At 38.8% G+C, this 22,166-nt stretch overlaps 1 protein-coding gene, 2 long non-coding RNA genes and 1 pseudogene across 5 annotated transcripts; 2 read left to right on the top strand and 2 right to left on the bottom strand.

Moving 5' to 3' along the window:
• Positions 1-788: 788 nt before the first annotated feature.
• On the bottom strand, positions 789-4,095 carry LOC111323597 (RYamide receptor-like; annotated as a pseudogene).
• Positions 4,096-4,219: 124 nt separating this feature from the next.
• On the top strand, positions 4,220-13,031 carry LOC111323596 (cilia- and flagella- associated protein 210). Its single transcript, XM_022926986.2, has 16 exons — positions 4,220-4,338; positions 4,416-4,468; positions 4,570-4,725; positions 5,110-5,163; positions 5,604-5,723; positions 6,955-7,071; positions 7,303-7,391; positions 7,902-8,028; positions 8,466-8,516; positions 8,725-8,799; positions 9,024-9,067; positions 10,090-10,210; positions 10,716-10,787; positions 11,416-11,499; positions 11,767-11,847; positions 12,535-13,031. The coding sequence occupies exons 1-16, from the start codon at positions 4,293-4,295 to the stop codon at positions 12,892-12,894; spliced, it is 1,650 nt and encodes a 549-aa protein (XP_022782721.2). The 5' UTR covers positions 4,220-4,292; the 3' UTR covers positions 12,895-13,031.
• Positions 13,032-14,878: 1,847 nt separating this feature from the next.
• Positions 14,879-19,897, top strand: LOC148719390 (uncharacterized). Of its 3 annotated transcripts, none has more exons than XR_015993743.1 (3): positions 14,890-16,307; positions 16,444-16,470; positions 17,052-19,897. It is a non-coding gene; the product is annotated as an uncharacterized LOC148719390 (long non-coding RNA). The 3 variants fall into 3 exon arrangements; XR_015993742.1 differs by having other exon boundaries at positions 14,891-15,733; XR_015993741.1 differs by having other exon boundaries at positions 14,879-16,470.
• Positions 18,584-21,564, bottom strand: LOC148719389 (uncharacterized). The gene is made up of 2 exons (XR_015993744.1): positions 19,938-21,564; positions 18,584-19,188 (listed from the first exon to the last, which is right to left on the bottom strand). It is a non-coding gene; the product is annotated as an uncharacterized LOC148719389 (long non-coding RNA).
• Between the last annotated feature and the right edge of the window lie 602 nt (positions 21,565-22,166).

The following is a 22,166-nucleotide window of genomic DNA, read 5'->3' as shown; positions in this document are numbered from 1 at the left end:
AACTCGGCGAGACATTCGTTGCAAAACTCAACGATTTTTCTCTAATTTTAATTTCATCTTTGTAATCCTGTGGCAAACAAGGCAAATTAAAAGCCTCTTTAACAACAAAGACAAAACACTCACAGATCTAAAGGTTTTTACAAAGGAGATTGCTCTTGTGGTGTTGATTATATTGGCGAGACTGTGAGAAATTTAGCAGTACGTATTGCGGAGCATTCAAATCCTGCTCACGCCTCTGAACCTACAAAACACTTGCGGGAAAATCCATCACATTCTTTCACTTGGCGTGTTCTCTCCTCAGCACAAACATTCCACAAGCGTAGGATCGTCGAGGGGCTAATGATCCAACAATTCCGCCCCAGTTTGAACAAACAAGTTATTTCTTATGTCTCCAACAGTTTTCCCATCGGGAATTACGCAAGATTCTTGTGCCTCCATGTAGTCACTAATTTTACACTTTATTGCTTAGCTCACAATCGAGATCAGTTTTATGATTCGAATGTATGAGCCTTTGGAATCCGCAACAACGCTAACTGAAAACTTCAACAACCAACATGTCCGACCCAAAAAACAAAACGTTCCACATGTTTTCTACTCGCTCGCTATGCCTTATGGGAGGCACAGGCCTCCCAACACTAAAAACAAGAAATTCCCCTTTTTTTTTTTGGAAATGTTCAACAAAAAGGTAACAACACTCCAAAATTTTGCTATTGGGAATTACATAAGATATATATGTATGTGCAGACAGATATTATTTTCAACCCTGATGATCTAAACAGCCGAGAACGTTTGGTTCAAACATTTTAATTTTTTCCTAATCATTTAACCTTGTATGGAATAGACACCTTCCTGATTTATTAACTTTTATTTGAAAATACGTTTTTCTAGACAAGTCGGACGCTTTTGAGATTTTTAATTTTTTTTTCTTTTGTAAACGTTAGTTAAAATGTCTAACTTCAGTCTAGTTTAAAAAAAAAACACTTTTTAGGCCTCTGAAGGTAGGAGGTAACCGTTAAGCAACGCTCTGGAAAACACGACTCATAAACATGAACAACCCTTAGGTGTAATTAGGTCAAATAAATGGCCTTATGTTTTATTGCATGGTTATCAAAGTGTTGATTATTAAAATGCGAATTTAAAGAGTTCATAAAATGCAACTTCTAACTTTTCGTAAAATGCGATGGATTTGATATTCTGGATTAATCTCAACGTGGATAAGCCCTTAAACATCAAGCATTCGTAGTTTGCCCTCAAGAAACAATATGTGATCATTCTAGTGAATAAACTTCGCCCAATTCAAAACATTCCTCCTCTCTTGTATTGAGGTATCCTTTTGGAGAGCTCACTTTAGGAATACCTCCCTCGTAGTTCATTATTTTACATAAATATCTATCTATCCTGCCTGATATGGGCATATTACTTTCCAGCCCGAAAGCGGGAAGATCTGATCCAGTTCAGATTGCAGCTTCAAATAAAATTGACGTGAAACTCCACGTCGTGCCGCAGTTCAACCTTGAAGTACACTACTGCAGGGAGCCTTGGAATCGATACATGTCAACGATGTTGCATCGATTCTAACCCATCCACTTATCTTAACAAAAATTAATTTTAATTTCCCATTTTCCTTTTCCCATCTTGTTTCTGCTGAATATTTGCGTTTTTCTCTTCCGAGTCCTTTCTGACTTCCCTGCCGGGGCTTGTCAGTCCACTTTGCTTATCGTGGCAAATGTGAAGGCACTAACAAACACATCAATTAGGACATAAATATTTGCTACAAATTTTTAACTGGTAGGATGTACAAATAAGATTGTTGTTAGTTTTAAAAGTGTAGCTCAGGAGTTCAAGTTGTGCCAACCTCCAAAACTCGAGAGCTCAACAATTAATTTCTGGCATTCCCATCTCTACAAACATCTTCAAATTTAATTGATTTCCAAACATCAAAGGTTTCCGTTTTCTGAAGCAAAGGATGTCATTGGCTATACAAGTAAAATTAAAAAACACCTTTCTCATAAATTTCCGTCCTCTTGTACTTTCCTTTCCTCACGAGGTTCGGCTAAAGAATCTGCACAATTCAACAGTCGGGGCAGTTCTGCTCTTTTGACTTGCACTTGATTAGCCCTCTGTTCGGCGGAAAAGCAGCTAAGCAAACTTTTCAGCCTTTGACAATAATTTCTACTAAAAATAAAACAAATGCAAGGGTTCACTGCACAGTTTGAATTAGCCAAAACGTAGCAAGTTAGTTCGAAGCGATCCCAACCGCAAGAACGTACGATCGGTACGTAATTCACAACGATTTTGAAAATGCTCAACGGCAACAGGCATATTGCAAACGCCAACACGATAGCAATGGACATCTTAAGCACATTTCTTTCTCTCTTTCTAAGTTGATCGCCATTGTTGGTCGATCTTTCGCCGGGTATTTTCTGTCGTTTGAGTTTTAAATAAATAACTATATATACTATAGCTATCAAAACCAAAGGAATACAGCGGAAAAGAGTCAGAACTACCGTATCGTAAGTGAAGGACACGAAAACTTCATTTAAGACTTCACGATAAAGGGTCTGACAAAGGAGTATTCCATCAGGATACATTACCAGATGAGAACCAAGAAAGTAAGGGGAGTAGATTCCGAATGAGATGATCCAAGTGGCAACAATTAAGAAACAGCACAACTTGGAAGTGATGAGTGGTGGTCGAAGAGGATATACCACAGCTCCAAATCGATCCACTGCTATAAGAACCAGGCTCTGAACTGACACAGAGGCAGAGACGTGGATCATGAACTCTACTAGCTTGCATAAGACCTCGCCTTGAGGTTCAACCAGGAACGAGGTTTGGAAGTGCATCCCTACCAGGTTCGGTGGGACTACGAAAATCGCAAAGAGCAGATCAGACATAGCCATGTTTACGATTAAAAAGTTGATTGGTTTCCTCATGGCTCTAGACTTGAACACGATGATCGAAATCAAACTATTTCCCACCAGAGAGAAAACGAAAATCGCGCAGTCAAACAGTGTTTCCACGACTTTGTTCACTGTAGGATTGAAGCAGTGCAGGTGCATGTGTGTTCCATTTATCGATGTGTTCAAATTTCCTGACATCTTGTGTTTCAGCAGTATAGAGTTCTTCAGCACACTTAGCAAGTTTCTCTCTTTTGCAGTTGTAGAGAAACCCGAGTTTGGGCTTTTAACTTAGTGTGGAATATTCGTGATGAGCGCACTGCTCGCGAAAATTGTTCATTTACAATTCGATGGAATTGTTAATCAGAGCAGGTGTTCAACTCCAAAAGCTAAAATTTTTTTTAAAATAAATCGTGAAAATATTACATTGTTTACATTTACAAAAAAAATTGCAAAACCTCATGCAAAGATATATTCTTACATTACTCTTTTCAAGAGAAAATATATCTTTTTCGGTCTTGTATTATGCTAGGAAGATACAAGTATCTTCAGAAACTAATGAATTATTCTGAATAATATAAATCTTCTGGCGGTACAACAAATTAGCTGGTGTATTTATTATGCAGCACAATGGCCAAGTATTGATTTCTTTAGGAGCGGTTGTCAATTTGTTTTCACAAGCTGCTAAATGTCAATAATTCGCCAGCATATGCTAGGATCCAGTTACTCGCGAACCTTCGTCTTGAAATAAAAAAATCCAAGCGAGACGTTGATTTTCTCGTGAAGAAAACCCAATAAAAAGAATCTACATCTATGATTAGAGGTTTAATATTCTTCGAGCTCTAGCAAATCAATACAAAAAAGGATAGCATAGCCTAGACCCAATTATGATTTGTTCGGATTTTGCATCATATCGAAATTTCAGTCGACACGAAGCACATAAGTTTTACGTATTCTAGTGTCATTGCTTGATTGTCTTTATTTTTTTATTTTTAACGCTTTTTTTTTGTTTTTTTTTTTTGTTTTTTTTTTTTGCGTGTTTATTCAACCAAATAAAGAAAATCGACCTGTTATTTGAACAGCCGGGGTAAACAAACCGTATCGCCTTACGTAGCCATGCAATAATGGCTATATAAATGGCGCTTCTAGCGCCAAGAGACTCTGGTAAAATTTTAAGGAAAAGAAACTATTTATCATCATCAACGAACAAATGAAAACGAACAACAAAAAATTGCAAAAAAAATTTTACTCGCCGTCAGGCCTCGGTTCCGTCAGGACCAGATTTTCTCGAGATAAGCGCTCTCGACCCAGTCTCCTATTCACAACAATCGTTGACTTGGCAACGGATGGCAAACTCTGGGACTACAACTTTACCGAGTAGTTTCAACCGAAATGGCGTCGAGAATCATGCATGGCCGGCGAGAAGGTCAAACAAGAGGTAATTTCTGGCAGCTAGCTCGTTTTCTTATACTGAATTTGTGACCTTACATGTGTTTTTATGTTTCAACCATATAGACTTTGGCGGAACGAATATCAGTGTCATTCCTGAAGGAGTTGACCCGCGTGAGGTGAGCATGTTTTCGTCATCATTTTGAGACACTTTCCCCGAATTTTACCGTTGGCTTATAACAGTAAATAGGAGAAAAACTGTGCAACTTTGTCCTAATAGGTAACAGTTCTTCAGCCTGACTCGTGGAGGCGCATCCAGAACAGTCTTTCGCGATATAACGAGGAGCAAATGCGACTGGAAGCGAAGAGGAAAGAAAGAGAGGACCTTCACGCTATTTCCAAAGAATCAGTACAACACTGGGAAAATACCATAGAGGTTCGGTTTCAACTTTCTCACATAGTTGTAGTTTTCCCTATGAAATCTCATTTTTGTGTGTGTGCGTAAACTACAAAGACCTTCTCTGCAAGGTGATGTTCTGTTCTTCACGAAATAACAATTTTTTGAGGAGAGTATTGTTATCTCTTCTACTTTGAAAGAGCATACAATGCTCCTTTTGATTTCCAGTATTCATGAATATGTTGTCATGAATATCAGAAAAATCAGCTAGAATACAAGCTTTAATTATTGCAACATATTCTAGTAAATCGTCTTATTTAACGTGTATGTAGATGCACAAGAATCTGGCAAAACTTGCTGATAAGCAATGGTATGAAGACTGCATTTCAGGGATTTTCAATATATTTTGGCTAATTTTTACAGGGTCAGAGACTGAAGAAGCTACAAGCACGACAATTACGAGAAGAAAAGGAGGAGGTGAGAATTAACACAATGAAATCACAGGACTGGTGTATAAACTATACATTGGCCTCACGGTTGTTCAAAGGGTGGATAACAATATCCACTGAATAAATCTCTATCTGGTGGATACCACAGTACCATTTGCTATCGCTTATCCGCTGAGTAGCAATGTATCCATTTGATAGTATTATTTTGCTTTTATACAGTCAACTTGTGGGCCCAGGTGTTCTTGCTTAACAGACTAAATGTACGTAAGAGAATACTCTATGATGCTGTTCATGCTCTGTACGATTCAGTTGGTAGCAAACCTAATTAGCTTAGCTATGTAGTTACTAAGAAGGATGCACCTGGTGGGATTTTGCTTCCTACAGAACTAACCAATAAAACTTTATGTAGATTTGAGATGAGGAATAAAGTGGTCCTCAGCCTTTAATAACAGATTTTTCCATTGACAGGAGGAAAAAGTCAAGGTTGATAAAGAAGAAGCAAAACATCAAGCTCAAAAAAGAAAGGAAGCCATTGAAAGAGCAAAGACCTTGCAATATTATCAGACAGACAGAGTAAAGACATTCCATGTAAGAAATGTCAAATGTCTAAGGCTGCATGCATACAATTAAACCCTCTTCATAATAAGTGAGACATTAATTCATTGGGCCCGCACACAAACATATAAAATTCCTTTTTCAGGAGGTTTTTACTTTTCTTTTTCTCAAAAACCATATCTCTTATATATATATATATATATAACCAAAATAGCGGAATGAGATCATCATCTACTAAAAAGTGCTCAATAGCAGGGCTAGAGCCATGGATAATAATACCTCAAGGTTTAGGTTACTTGAACTTTTACTGCAACTCTGAGTTTCATGCCTCTTGCGAAGCAATCGTCAGGCAACTGCCAGAAATAACGGTTACAATCCACCAAAATTTAAAAGACAAAACAATGTGTACATGCGCGCGCAACATACTGCACGCGCTATGGTAACGTTACGTTCTTCAACAGGAATTTCCTGACATGTTTGCAACCTGATGTCAGCTCATTTCTTTTGTTTAAACTTGCCATCTGCGGTTTACTGCGGTTTAATATTTTATCATTTGTAAACCGCAGATGGCAAGTATAAACAAAAGAAATGAGCTGACATCAGGTTGCAGACATGTCAGGAAATTCCTGTTGAAGAACGTAACGTTACCATGGCGCGTGCAGTATGTTGCGTGCGCATGTACACATTGTTTTGTCTTTTAAATTTTGGTGGATTGTAACCGTTATTTCTGGCAGTGCAGTTGCCTGACGATTGCTTCGCAAGAGGCATGAAACTCAGAGTTGCAGTAAAAGTTCAAGTAACCTAAACCTTGAGGTATTATTATATATATATACATTTACAGGTATGTTTGCATTCAGATAGGTGTACAGAGGACATTTTTATTAGCTCTAAGGCTGTCCTAACCTTGGATATGTCACACACTCTCAAATCTAAATTACATGGGGACTTGAACTGGCAAGATATTGCAAGTGTCCCATAGCTTTCTGCTAGTGTTCAATATAATTTTGTCCAAGAGTTCACTTAATTAGGTCAGTGCTGTAACAGGAATTCTTGATAAAGTACCATGGCTAATTCTTGTTCTATATTTACCTGTAATCTCTGATGGTGTTGAGTAGGCCAATAATGCTACCACAATTTTCATTATCTTGGGTTGCTGCCCTACATGTACAATATATCTCTGGTTACTGTAACATCTGGCTCTGTCACACTGAGTTCACACTGCTCTAAAGTCTTTGTTTTTCTCTTATGTTTCCCTTTGTAATAGGGAGCACTCCTTCTAACAGAAGTTCTTAAAGAGAGAGATGCCCAGATTGAAATGAAAAATGGACAGCTTAATACTGATAAGATTAGGGAGGATCACCTTTTAAGACTTCAACAAAGGGTAAGTAATGTATGACTGTATTTTTTTCGACTAAGGTTTGGAACATGATCAGGGAAATTTGTAATGTAGAACCATCAGAATTAGGTGTACCTGTTTTCCTAATGTTTTTATTTTTTTTGGTTTGAATTTAAGCATTTCATTAGACTGTACAAGTATTTAGATGTAATTTAAGTCCAATGGGGTTTAACACAGATGTTCCTTTCCACTTCCCTCTTCTCCATTGACTTACAGCAACGCGAGGAGGCCATCATGGAAGACCAAAAAAGAGCTTTGAGGAGGTTTAATGAAAGAAAAGCAGTGGCTGATTTCCAAAACCTTCAGTGAGTACATTTACTTTGTATGCATGCTAGTTTATAGAGAATAGACTGATGTAGATTACACCATAGAACATGAAAATTCTCAAATTCAATACAGTAGTATAAATTCTCGACTTCTTGCTATATAATTTATATCATAGAGTTTTAAATGTGCTTATCGTATACTAAATAATTAGGCTGTATGTCTTGATCTTCTCTATGTACATTGATTCATAGCTATTATTTGTACACTCACAAGAAGCACCCACCACCCACATGGCAAGCACTTTTTAAAGAGATAGGAATAATGTATCTAAATTTTGTAAATTTGACATCAGTCTTTAGATGTTTTAGCTCAAATCTTTTGTTTTTTGGCTCAATTTTTTTTCAAACCTCTTTTCTTTCTATTAATTAAATAATTCAATGTATGGTAAGACCTCTATGTATTTATTATCATAGTGTGAAATGACTTGAGGGTGAAAAAAAATTTGGTCTAGTTTGCAAAAATTTAATTTCACCTGCTTTTCTTTGTAGAATTCTTGATCACATTGAAGAGGGGAAAAAAGCAAAGCAAGTCGACAATGAGGAGGGTGAGAATGTTAAGCAACAAGTAGATATGTACATGGCAGCCAAGAAGGCCATTGAAGAACAGAGACGAAAGGTTTGTTCGAAGACATGCAATGTAGATTACAGATCAACATGTTGAAAAAAACTGTGTACATGATATGTGTGATCCTGTACACAGCAAAATGTTTTTTCCTCATGTATTACTGGGTCCTTGAAGTAGCTAGGTAATATGGCTTTTTGTGTGTTTTTTTTTGATAGTGTGTGTGTGTGTGTATAATTTCTCTTTCTCACCCATTAGTCCAATCCAATCCAAAGATTTAATTTTGCTATGTAAGCATGGAGTCAGAAAAGCTTGTCACTTGAGAGTTTCCAGTTACATGTACATGACTGTGTGTGGTAAATCTGATTTTGGTTTTCAGACGAGTGTTGCAAAGGAAAGTACTTTACTCAGAATAGATCTAGCTAGGTGGAAGAATTAGGTTTATCTCAAATACTGTACAATATTATTTGTCTAATTTCTTTTATTTGAAGGATAAAAAGGAGATTATGGAAGAACATCAGAGGCAGCTGGCCGATAAAGAAGTATGTTCAGCTCAGTGAAATTAAGACCTTGCTCATTTAAAAGGCAACAGCTGTAATGATAGTTTTGGATATTCAGCACTGTACAAAATGCATTTTGGTTGTTTCAATGGGAATTCTCTTAGGCTTGCTTCATAGAATCCATTACAAACGAGATGGACATACATTTTTATGTATTTAAGCAATTTCTGTTGTTTTTTTTTTTTTTTAGGTTAAGCGTCAGTTACAGCAGAAGAAAGCTGAAGAGGAAGAGGAAGAGATTCGACAATTTGCTCAAGCTAAAAAGGTACTTACGCCTTATTGAGGAGCTCAAAATTTACCTGTGTTTTTGTCCTGTGTTTTTCTTTTTAAAAATTAGAACTCTTCCTGTTCACTCCTTCGAAGGTTGTAACGCTCAAATATCAAATACTTGCCTTCATTAACTTGTAGTTGCATGAGAGCCAACTTACCTTATCTCCAGTTTTGCTGTGTGTTTGCTAAAGTAGTGTTTCCCGTCTTTTGCAACTGCAGAAAATGGCGAGGATGCGTAAAGAGAAAGAGACTGAACTGTTCAGGTAATGTATGTACATTGTAATTAGCATGTGAACGGACTTCTCTGCGTCTAAAATAAGGTGAACTGAAAAATTGCAGTATTGTTGATCACTCATTCGGCTGTTTACTGCAAGCACGGGTCAAAACACACTTGTACATTTTGACGTTTGCATCGCGCTTAAGGTTAACTTATGTTGTAGAGCACCGGACTGCCGAGCGGGAGGTCGAGGGTTCCGGTGCCAGACTGTACCAACACTCGGAGTCTTAAAATAACAGAGGAGAATATGCTGTCTTTGCTAAGACGTCTGTTATTGGTTAGACATTGTAGTCTTCAGGGACAAGTACTATAAATCATAGGCTTCGTCTCCTACGTCATGTCTGTAGAGGCTTCCATTTAACCAGCTTTAAAGCAAGTATCCCAAATATATATAACTTGAGCTAACCGCCTCCTGGTTAGCTCAATTGGTTAGAGCGCCGGATTGTGTTGTGCGAGAGGGCGAGGGTTCGAGCTCCGGCCGGACCAATACTCCTAGTCTTAAAATAACTAAGGAGAATGTGCTACCTTTCTATGATATCAAGAAATGGATAGATATTCTATTCGGATAAGGACGAATAAACTGTAGGCCCCGTCTCCTGCAGGGTTAGGGGTAGGAGACGTTAATTTCCCACGCACGAGATTACTTTGTGGTGATGTCCTCCCCTGTGGTGGGATGGGTGGGAAGGCGAGATCGTTACATGGTCTGAAGCGGCTGCCAGAGGCGCCTGATCATGCTGACGTCCGATCTCACCTTAACATCAACCTGTAATTCAGCATTCTCTGCAAAAGGTTGAACAAACATTAACATTATTAACTTTGATTAATCAAATACTTCTTTGTGTACTGCCTGAGAAAAATTACAATGCGTTATGTGTCGAGATTTCCTTGACTAGTCGAGTTATTCAACTCTTTGCAACTTTACTTTATTTTTAGCCAGTCACATCAACTAAAAATTGGGCTTGCTACATCTTCCCGCAGTTGTTGTAAATTCTTTGTGTTTGTTTACAGAGCCTTCCAGGATCACACGGAGAGAATGAGAAAGAAGCTGGCCAACCAGATGCAGCAGCAAGTGGATGATGAAGACGACAGAATAGCGAAGACTGTGGCAGAAAGGGAAAGGAAACGTGAGGTAACAGTTATAACAACAATTTCCAATTCATCAGTGAAGTACTTGTAGTCTTCAATCTTGCGCTGAGGGAGCAAAACTGAAACAATCGCGGCGGTCCAGTCAATCTCATTTTCCCGCGCTCTGATTTTTTCCGAGTTCTGATTGGCTTCTTTCTAAAAGATTCCTTTGTTTTGATTGGCTCTTGTTGTGCTTTATTTCGCTCTGTGATTGGTCCAGAAAACTTGCGCCACCCTCTTGGCCAATCAGAGAACAAAACTAAAACCCAGTCGTGACTCGGTCGGCCGCGTTTTCCCGCGCTTTAGCAGTTACTCAGTTACTTTGAGGGCTTGTGTGACCGATGATGAAATTTTATAACCCTTTTTTTTCTAATTGATCGCTGTGGTTGTTTTGTTTTTGGTTTAACAATAGTAAATGAAATTTCATGTAAACAGAGCGTAATAAGAAAGATACATGTATAGTGTATTAAAAGGTGGAACGACCTTCGTTTTTTTTTCTATCTTATTAGGAGGAGGAGAGGCAAAAATACGAGTCCGATGTGAAGGCCAAAAAGGAGATTCACCACCAAAGGATATACACGGTAATTTTTAAACTTAGCGTGCTTATAATGCTGATGTCTTACGCCATAATTTTGATATCGCGATTTTCTCAAAGTACGGTCTACAATACAGTTTTCGGTGTGAAGCTTGATTGATGTCGTGAATTGTCCCGTGAAACGTGAAGTGAGCTTTTTAGAAATTATTGTTTATGATATCAAATTTTGTTTCATTTGCGTACATGTAGATCATGATCGCCTAGATTTTGTTAACGTGAGGAAAGTTTGAGTATTCCTCTTGACGCGTGAAAAGGCAAATTACTTTTACATGTATTTGTAGGTGATCGAATCTTTCTTAAAAGTATAGGATACATGTACCATCTCAAAAGGAGGTCTGGAAAGGGAGCCACCGGAACAGCTTTGTATGGCGATATTCCTCATCGCATCTTTGTTTGGTTCTTGTTCGTTCGTTTAATTAATTGTTGTAACAAAAGGGGGCAACACCGTAAAAGTATTTCTAACAATTTTTACCTATAACACAACACGATACCTCGAGAGAACTTGCTTGCTGCGTTATTGGGCTTGAAGCAATTTCTGTCGAGAATTCGGTTTTTTCTTGGTACCCAACTGCACAAGGTATTTCTTAATATCACGCATTCTCCATTCATTTCAGATGAAAGAAAATGAACGCCGAGCCATGGAGGAAGCCAAAAGGGATCGTGAAATACTCCGCAACAGAGTGGAATCCGATAAACTGGTAAGTACAGTATGTCCATGCCCAGCATTGCATAGATTTAGATTTCGCGTTCACGGTTGAGACAACTCCTTACTGAAGAATAAGTTGGTAGCTAGCTGCTAGTATCTATTTCCTGTGAATACTCAGTGGTTTTAGTTTCTAATCGAGAAGGACAAATCTTCCGTTTTCAACGCATGTTTATTTTTTTGTATTCCTCATGCTATCATGACATTTACTTAGTGCAAATGTAATACTCAGTTGATTTTTTTTGCTGTTGTTATTTTGTAGTACCACATGAAACAAGAAGACAAACGCCTGGAGCAACTGTCTGAATGCAAGAAACTCAAAGCAATTCAAACACAGCAAATTGTGAGTACTAACACTAATTGATGCTTTGTTACATGTAATGAAAAACTACTACAGTCGTGTACCACTACTTCTTTATTGCAACTCAGATCCTAATATGCGTTATTGACCAAGCGTGAGGTCAAGATGGCTGGATGTTCGCCGAGCCTTTTTTTTTTTTTTTTTTTTTATGGACCGAGACGTAAAAACGCCAAAAAAGAACGAGGCTCATTTACTATCGGCGACTACTTGCTTTTACCTACTAATGTTGTTACGAGTGTATGCTGACCCTCTTTAAGACTTATTGGTAAAACGCGACACTAGGTACTGTTTAAGAAAACAATTCTGTTCATACATTCCAAAACCTTGCACAGATTATATCAAGAGGTCCATTCATTACACGAGTACTGTACTGTAGAATAGGCTAACCAATGCAAGAGAATGACCAGCTCGTTGGCCCTTGAATTTTACACTTTTTAATTCGTTAGTATTTAATGTAGTTAGAATGTTTAATTTCTTGTTTTAATTGTTTAATTGCGACTGTTACATCCCTTCACTTTTTTGCTTTTTACCTCTTAGACTTGACTCATGCGCGACAACATCAGATACGCTGTAATTTTATCGTGCATAAGTAAATGCTTTATTATATTATTATTACATTAAACGGTTTTTATTCGTTGAAATGTTAAATGCTTTCTTTTATGTCACCAGGCCGAAGTGAAGGAGCGAGAGCGACAAGCCAAGGGAGCTGAACTAGACTTGGATAAACGCAACGGAGAGCTGCTCAGAGACGAGGAAATTCAATTCCAAGAGTACGCCAACAAGGTCATCACTGAGGCCAAAGACAATGGCCGTAATCCGTACCCACTTATGAAGGCCGCTCAAGAAGGCCCTGGAGGAGGTCGTGGGCCCAAATTTGTGGGTAAAAGGGGGCTTCGACCAAGTTACCTTGTGGGTGATGCTACCGGCGTGCAGTTGCCAAATTACTCAAATGGAACAGTGAATGGCTCACACACGAAAATTTACGGCAGTCCCGGCGATAGTAGGAAGCGCTTAGGGTTTACCTGGTGACTGATCTCAAATGCGATGAATTTGAACTTGTAAATAGACTTTCGTTTATCGGAGATAACTTCTTGCACTTAGATTTTTCGGAATGACTGGATTTCATGAAGTGATGTATGCTGGCTGGAAATAAACATGTAACAAAAGACTACAGGTTTCCAGCTTTCTTTTCCGGAGATCTGAAAACACGGCGAAGTATTTTGGCAAAAAAAAAAAAAGAGTGCAAACAGAATAAGAAAGATGGCAAAATTGGACTTTGGTCCTCGAATGAAGGAAACTCTCGCTATTTGATAAACAATCGTTTGTGAAAAGTAAAATTTGATGTAACAATGTATGACTTGGTTTCTGTCATTGGAATATCCCTGAGATAATGGTAGATGCAAATCTGTCATTTTGAATTAAACAGCATCGTTTACGCGTTCCCTCTTGATTGGGGTCAGCAAAATATCATACAAATCCCAAATAATTCATTAAACTCGATGAGATCTAATGGAAAGGATTGACGAAGCAAGGAACGCGTGTCATCTTAGTAGTATATGTAACCCACTATAGCCCACACCATATTTAGGTGTATATATTCGCTTATATTGGTACTATAGTGGGTATAGCTCACCTCAATATTTAAGCGAATATATTCGCTTATATTGGTACTATAGCGGGTATAGCTCACCTCATATTTAACCTAACTCAATATCCATAAGGTAACGTGTCTATTCCGGATTCGTTCTTCACCATTACCCGCTTATCGTAGCACAGTTGGAAGTCTTTCTCTTGGTATCGGTTGACTATCCGTTTCGTTGCCGGATCACGAGTTATCGCTTGTTCATTTACAATAGTAATTCGGCGTTTTTGTCCTTCAATTATCTGCCTCATAGTCTTTTCATTGATGTATTGGCTGTTCTCATGATTAAGTGTGAAGCCCTTGACTTTACACACCATTTTACCATCACTTGTTGTGTAGCTGTATGACTTTGGGCCGGATCCGTACCAATCTGTAATGTGGTGCCCATCTAACTCATCAGCCGCATCACCAAGACTATCTCCCATTTTGATCTTCTGCTCACCATCCTTTCCAACATACCATATGCTGTTAGTATCAAAACCGAGAACCTGCTCTCTAAGAGGTTCTAAAAAATCTCTATACATCATCACCCTTGCATGGCTTGTTGTAAACGCCGCAATAAAGATGTTTGTATCTCTACTATTATCGACGAACTGATCTTTCAAGATGTAATGCATCTCGACCATGTCTTCATTTATAAACTGAATGTTCAGATCATCGATACTATCATCGAGTAGAATTCTGTAGAATTCTGCAGGCTCAGTGACATACACAGTCTTCTTCATATTATTTTGCTGTCCAAACTTCCCTCACAGACTGTTCAGACACATCTTCGCAATCGCTGTCTTTTCAGCATTGAACTCGATCTTACCAAGATCGATCCCAAGCTTCGATTTAACGATTGACTTGTACTCGTCGACACTCTTATACGTACAACCTTCACCAGTCTCTAGCTTGCTTGATTCCATCTTGATCTTCATAAATTTTCGGACATAACCTTTGAAAAGGTCGTCGCTTCTCTCTTTGAAGTCCCACACTTGAAAGATCTTTTTAATCTCGTAGCCTTTCTCAATAGCTAAATTCAATTCATTTGTGCACCATGTCCCAACAAACGATCGTTCACCATCTGAATGGTTACACTTCTGCCCTCTCTTCTTAGCGCACACACTGCAGAGATGCTGCTCACGTTTTGTTTTTGAATGTTTACACTTCAGAGTCTTCTCCTCTGCACATGTCCTGCAAAGATGAAACAACAGCTTCTCCGCACTACCACATTTCGTTTTTATCGGTAATACAGGGTGATAAAGGCCTCGTGGAGGTAAGACTCTACACTTTACAAAACCGAACCAGCTCTCATCATACTCTTGAGGAGGGTCAAGTATCTTTGTCGGGTGAGCGGTCGGATAGTCTTTGAAGAATTGCACCGTCGGATATAGACTGACAAAGTCGACATACTTCCCATGACGAGCTTTGCTCAAGAAAAAAATTCTCAGCAGGCATCGTAAACTGATGCCGAGGTTTGGGGAAGAAGGCGTTGGGTGGCTGTCATCACATTAATTACACCACAATGTAATTATACAGATTAGCGCCCACGAATCCACGAGAGATACGCGATTGCGTGCGAGTTAACGCGGGGTCATCTGTTGGCGATGAAAATCAAAATCATGAAATGAAATGAAGTTTGTTGTGCGTGTAATGGTCATAAAATACTGCGTTTTCTCTGTTTCTGCCTGTTTCCTTATAACGACATTTTTAATCACGTAGTCTTTCAAAGATCCTTCCTTTTCACAGAAGAGGCAATACCGGCGAGGCGCCGTATTCGAAAAGCCTCTCTTTCGATTATTTAGGTATGATTCTTTCGCTTGGTTTGCCATAAAACAGTAACAAAAGATATCGCAATTTTCATGTGCCGTACGACCTGAATAACAACCGTATCGAATTTCCAGTATTGCGTTACTTGGTGGTCGATCAGTGTTCACGCTTTGCGATCGTAGTACACGATGTTATTGTTTTGGAACAAAACCTGTGGCGGTCGCACGACTTGGCCTCGTATCCTGGTTAAATTCTTACCAATATTGTAATATTAAACCTCGACGAGATTTTTCATGTCGAAATGTCGAAAAGCATCATGTTTTCGATTTCGAAACCATTCGAAATGAAGTCATAGAGGCAGTCGGATTTTCGACGTGCGGCTTTCCACCGGCTAACTTAACCACGCAGAGTCTTTGCAGGATTACAAGTGCCACACTTGACCCTTGCAAGCATTGGTATCTACTTTTGAAAGAGGTATGTGACGTTCCTTTGCGTAAATATTTCATATGCGATGTATTTAAGATATTTCCCGACGAAATCCAAAGTGTGGCGACACGGGAACTTCAGCCGGCCAACTCATCGTTCGGAGTAGTGGGGTTAGCCAGGTTCCCGACCTCGTTGACGTTGTGTTCACGTTCTGTCTAATAGCTGGTCTATCTTCTTCGTAATAAACAATGCCCGACGAACTTATTAAATCTGCGGGATTTATGACTATCGTAAATCTGGTGAACTCCGCCACGCTAGACTTTGAGCCCGAAGGCGCGAAAAATTTATCTTTTGGCGCCAAACTCAGTCACGACTCCGAAGAGCTCGCTTCCTAACTTACCGAAAGATCAGCTAGAGTAAATTCCCTTGGAGTGGAACTGACGAAGCTTCGAACACAGATTTCTCATCTCGAATCAGCATGGAGTCAATTTTACAGACCCTTTTTTCCACCTCAATGTTCGTACCTTGTCGTGGTGAGGTGTCTTGAGTGCCTCAATGACCAATTGCAACACAATGCCTTTAAAGAATTCAGCTTCAGTTGGTGGGCTGTATTTTCTGCAAGGTAGAGGCCAGACTAACACGGACTTTGTCGTTGTAGTTATTGTTATGATTATTATAATTATCATTATTATTACTGATTTTGTTATTGTTATCATTATCTTCATGATTGTGATTGAATCATTTTCAAAATGAAATAGGCTGCTCAATGAGGATGGCATGCTGAGGCAAGTAGATTTTCATTTATTTACCCCCCCTCCCCCCAAGTAGAAATTCAAGTGTTTCTGATAGTTTTTCTCTTCAATAGATTGTTAGAATGCAGAAGATTTTCTAAGACACATTGTACAGAGGGCTTGTCTTAAGTAGTTGTTTTCTGATTCAAAACCACCTGCCTAGTTCTGTTGCTCTTGGGTAGTTAGTCCATGGACTGTTGTTATCTGATGGCAGAACTAACAGGTGGATCTGTCTCTCTTGGGTAGTCAGTCCATTATGGGCGGTTGTTATCTGATGGCAGAACCACCAATCTGTTCTGTTTCTCTTGGGTAGTCAGTCTATGGACTGTTGTTATCTGATGGCAGAACCAGTCCCTATTTTTTTCAGCTCTATGCTGTCAGTCTTTTATGGACAGTTATTTTTATCTGATGGCAGTTTTAGCTTGCTCTTTTTGTTTTGAAAAATGTGTTGCTTATGCTGTTTGTCGCGTATCATCTGTTATTAGTCGGAGGCACTTTGGTCAATCAATGCTATCATTGTCTTCATTATTATTATAATTGTTAATTCAGCTGCTACTCTTCTCTCTTTGCCACAGGGCCCACTACAGACAGCACTAGCTTAATGAAGTCCCAAAACCTTTCACAATGAGCCAACTCAAGAATTGCAGTCCTGAACAGTTTTTGGGGTTTTCCTGGCTTTTCTTGAGATTATTTTGTCTCAGTTTCAATTATTTGGATACTCATTCAGCTAGACTAACAATAACACCATTTTATTCATAGATAAACATTGAAATAATCATAATAGTAATATAAATGATAATAATAATGATTTGTTATTGTTATCATTATCATTATCTTTATGATTGTGATCATCATTTTCAAATTGAAATAGGCTGCTCAGTGAGGATGGCATGCTGAGGCAAGTAGATTTTCATTTAATTCCTCCCCCCTCCCCCCAAATAGAAATTCAAGTGTTTCTGATAGTTTGTCTCTTCAATAGATTGTTAGAATGCAGAAGATTTTCTAAGACATTGTACAGAGGTCTTAAATAGTTGTTTTCTGATTCAAAACCACCTGCCTAGTTCTGTTGCTCTTGGGTAGTTAGTCCATGGACTGTTGTTATCTGATGGCAGAACTAACAGGTGGATCTGTTTCTCTTGGGTAGTCAGTCCATTATGGGCTGTTGTTATCTGATGGCAGAACCACCGATCTGTTCTGTTTCTCTTGGGTGGTCAGTCTATGGACTGTTGTTATCTGATGGCAGAACCAGTCCCCATTTTTTTTTTCAGCTCTATGCTGTCAGTCTTTTATGGACAGTTATTTTTATCTGATGGCAATTTTAGCTTGCTCTTTTTGTTTTGAAAAGTGTGTTGCTTATGCTGCTTGTCATGTATCATCTGTTATTAGTCATAGGGTGACTTTGGTCAATCAATGCTATCATTGTCCTTAGTATTATTATTATTAATTCAGCTGCTACTCTTCTCTCTTTGACACAGGGCCCACTACAGACAGCACTAGCTTAATGAAGTCCCAAAACCTTTCACAATGAGCCAACTCAAGAATTGCAGTCCTGAACAGTTTTTGGGGTTTTTCTGTCTTTTCTTAATTTGTTTTTGCCCCAGTTTCAATCACTTGGATACTCAATCAGCTAGACTAACAATAACACTATTTTGTTCATAGATAAACATTGAAATAATCATAATAGTAATATGAATGATAATAATAATGATTAGATTGAACAACAACAAACATATGAAACATATGAGTGAACTGCGGTTATGAGACGTATATAAGAACGATCCTTCGCAGTAAAGCACTATTTGAGCAATAGTGGAAATCAGACCTGAAAAAAATTTCAGGCCTGTACGGGATTCGAACCACTGACCTCTGCGATACTAGTGCAGCGCTCTACCAATTGAGCTAACAAGCCAACTGGGAGCAGGCCATCAAATTAATTCAGATATTATCACTCTAAGAGTTTCTCCAGGTTGTTTTTTTTCCTCTGAATTTGGTTACAACAGAAGGAAGGGCATCAGAGTATAGTGCGCCCAGTTAGACATGAATTGCAATAATATTACAGGGTCATTTTGCTGTATTCAGGGTTTAATCTTAGCCTTCTACAGACAAGTTTGTTCCTCTAAATGCAAAACACATTTTATCGTTTTTTAAAACAAACTTACAAAAACTGCCAAGAAACAGCTACTAAATTTATGAAAACATGACGAACAAGTCAACTAGACTGTGTACTACACATCATTGAAATCAAAGTATCACTTTAGGAACATAAAATCGCAAGGTCAGTTTCCCATTTTTAGTGCCTGAGAAAAGATCAGGCCACCAAATTACTTCAAATTCTCTGGTTGCTCGTCCATCTCAATTTCCAACAACCATTTTAGTTTACTGGGTGAGAATCGTGCTTGATTTCTGGCCCCATGCTCTTTAATTGGCCGCCTGTAAAGCTTGTTGAGAGTTTAACAGCTACTACTTGCAGCAACCTCCATATTCCCCCGATAGCCTTTCTTAACTCTAATGGTACAGAACTTTGATGACTCAGACCAGAAATAACATCATTCACTCTACCATCCCTGTAATAAAAAACTTTGGATTTTTCTCTCCATACAGGGGGCCGCAAATGTATTTTATAAATGTTTATAAAAGCATTCGGCATGCCTGCTAACAAAGCTTGGATGTATGTTTCAGGAACTTAGTATCTTTCAACTCGACACCATTTGCCTGAAACCAAAATAATAATTACGAAAGTTAAGAGATTATTTACTTCTGGAGTGAAATGTACTAAATGATTTGCCCTTTCAAACATAAACCTGAGTTATCAGGTTTTGTCAATCACAAAATTACACGCCGGGTTATTAGTATTCCTTGGGGACCTTCCTATATTATCATAAATATCTAAGACAAGCAGGTCATTTAGCTAGGTAATCTATGTTAAAAACCGCGCTGTACAGCACTTAGAATTATTTTCCTCACTCATTTTTCTCACACTGCAACTTCGCGTACTACGCAATTATTACTACGCAGTCATATCTGGTGTCCAATTGGGAGAGCTTATTATGTTTGTTTTAGAGGTGAATTGCGATTTCTTGTATGTCCCCTATTTCGTCGAAGAAAAGCTCGAACAAATACTGAAAGTAATGAGTAAGTCACTATAAACAACTAGTGCAAAGTGACAGCACTATCGAGCCAAACTGAGAACTGTTCTTTAATGATTTTTAACATGAACCACCAATTCTTACTATTTTTAATTTCTGCGTTTTAATAGACTTTGACATGTTCTTGAGAAGATATTAAATCGGTTAGCGCTGTTGTTCCCTTCTAAATTATTTTGGTGGAAGCGCCTCAGAAGACACTGGTTTAACTAAAACCATGTTGGGCGACGTTATATTTTGACTGCACAACCCGCAATTAAATTTAATTTTAACAGCTATTCCAGTGTGTGAAGAACGGAAAAGAGCAAAATTACATACCATCGGCCTTTCGATGCCCGGACGAATTAAAACTTTTTACAATTCCACTTATCCATTGCTTGTAACTGATAGACCTTGTCCATATTCTTGCGGGAGGCCGTACGATCTGTTGTCCATTGTAGAACTTGGCAAACTTAGCGCACTTCTTCGAGCGCAACAATGTGATCTTTCAATTCTCTATCTCACTAGCGCAGTTGTTGTGTTGAACATGGACGAATAATACATCGCAGCGTGTCTTGTAGATAGCTAGAGATGCCATGCATGTTTAGGATAAGCGCTGAATATGGACGAGCGTTAAAGCCGCCACTGAAAAAGCACAATCGACCGTTTTTCATTGTAAGGATCAGGTCTTTCACACAGCAGTCAAAATCAAAGAGAGGAAGAACGTCGATCTCGCTCACCTAAGTAGCGGAGTACACCACGAGCGGCGACGATGATCAAACACCTGGAAGATCACCGTGGTGTCCCTCTACTCTTTGGTATCATAACCAAGAGCGAGCCCTTTCGACTTGTCACTAAGTTTTACGGTTTATAAAACAAAGGCCCCGCTCTACACAAAGCCTTAAAGAATGAAACACTAGAAAAGCTTACTTAGCTTGGAATTATAAAAATTTCCTTTCTTAAAAATCGAAGATTTTCGTGGTTTCCGTAACTTCGTATTTTTCCAAATTTCCTCTTTTACATGTTATGCCGTTTTGCATTTTCTTCAATGTATAATTTAGTTCAGCGTCGATCATTTATCATCCTTAGAAGAAAATATTCTGATCTTTACGTTTAACTATAAAATTGCTTTGGCTTACATTGTGCGCATGAAAGGAGCGTTAAATTAAACATGAGTTGATTCCACGCGAGGGTTTTACCTGGAAAAATGCCTGCACACGAGAGACACCGACATTACCGCGTGTCCCTTTCTGGAAAACATTCGTGTTATGACAAGAAAGGTCAGCTTAAGGGTTTTGGGTTACCCAAACTATGCAATTTTGACGCCGAAAAGTGCCAAAAAGTAATTACAGAAACTTCATCCGCAACACCTTGAACGTGCTGTGGGCGCGAACTGAGATCTTCTCTTACAGTTAATAATTGCCAGGCGGAACTCAGATCCGGCTTAGCCTAATTTGCATAAATTTTTTTGGTGGGCAAAGCTCGTCATGTTTCTCACCCTCTTTGAAATCATAGGTCAGTTTCGTTACATTTGTGCGTCCGCCGAAGAATGCGTCTCTCGGATTGAGAGGGTCGACTATCTCGCGATCCCATGTCCTGTAAAACTTTTCAAAATCTCTATCTTTCGCTAGCTCACACTCCCAAACCTCGACCAAGTCGAACCCTGCAGCTCTAATCTTCCCACACTTCTCAGCAGTTCTTTTTCTCAGAGTCAACATATCGATCTGATTTTGACTGTTGATTGTGTCGCCAGAGTAACACTTCGCGCAGCCGTGCCAAAAACAACCTTAAAACTCGTAAACTCTATTCCCACGGAAGCCGTCAACTTTTCCGACACCCAGTATATGCGCTTCACCACCATTCAGTGCGTGTTTTATCGACAAACCATCTCTCTTTGATATCCAATCTAACCATGCTATCGACATCTTGCTGTATGCTTTACCACGTGATACATCTCTCACAACGCCGATTTTCTCTTCAGGCATGTAGTTAGATGGTCATACACACAGAGGCGATAGTAACGTACTGAAGAGGGTCGATATTCTCTAGCTCTATAAAATCTACTCGAAGCTTCAACATGCTTTGTCGGAGAATATCTACATCACTCCAACAGTACTCGCGAAGCTCCTTCTTAAATCAAATACATAATTCTCCTCAACTCTTGCGGCATGCCATTTCAAAAAATCTTTTCTTACGCTTGACCTCATCTGGTCTACACCAAAGTATCTCTTAGCTGGTATCGGTCCGACATAATTCTGATTACGTCTTGTGTTAAAATAATGAGGGAAATACCCCTTTTTCAACTCTGTCAAGCCAAATGTTTTAGGGAACGCTAATAATCTGTCATGCACAAAGTTTAAAGAGTCGATGAATCTAATACTACATGCCTCCATATACATAATCTTCATCCCATTGTAAATAACGTAAGGTTTCACACCGTTCTCAATACACCAGTTTCGGATAAACTGAGCATCGTAGCCTCTCGCATTGTGGGCGATAAACGTAAATCTTTTGTGCTCATCATTAAAAACGAATTTGCAGAACTCATCAACCGTTTCAAATGTGTGT

This window comes from Stylophora pistillata, chromosome 12 (genome assembly GCF_964205215.1).
Source record: "Stylophora pistillata chromosome 12, jaStyPist1.2, whole genome shotgun sequence".
Lineage (NCBI taxonomy): Eukaryota > Metazoa > Cnidaria > Anthozoa > Scleractinia > Pocilloporidae > Stylophora > Stylophora pistillata.
This window is presented reverse-complemented; position numbering and strand designations above follow the sequence as displayed.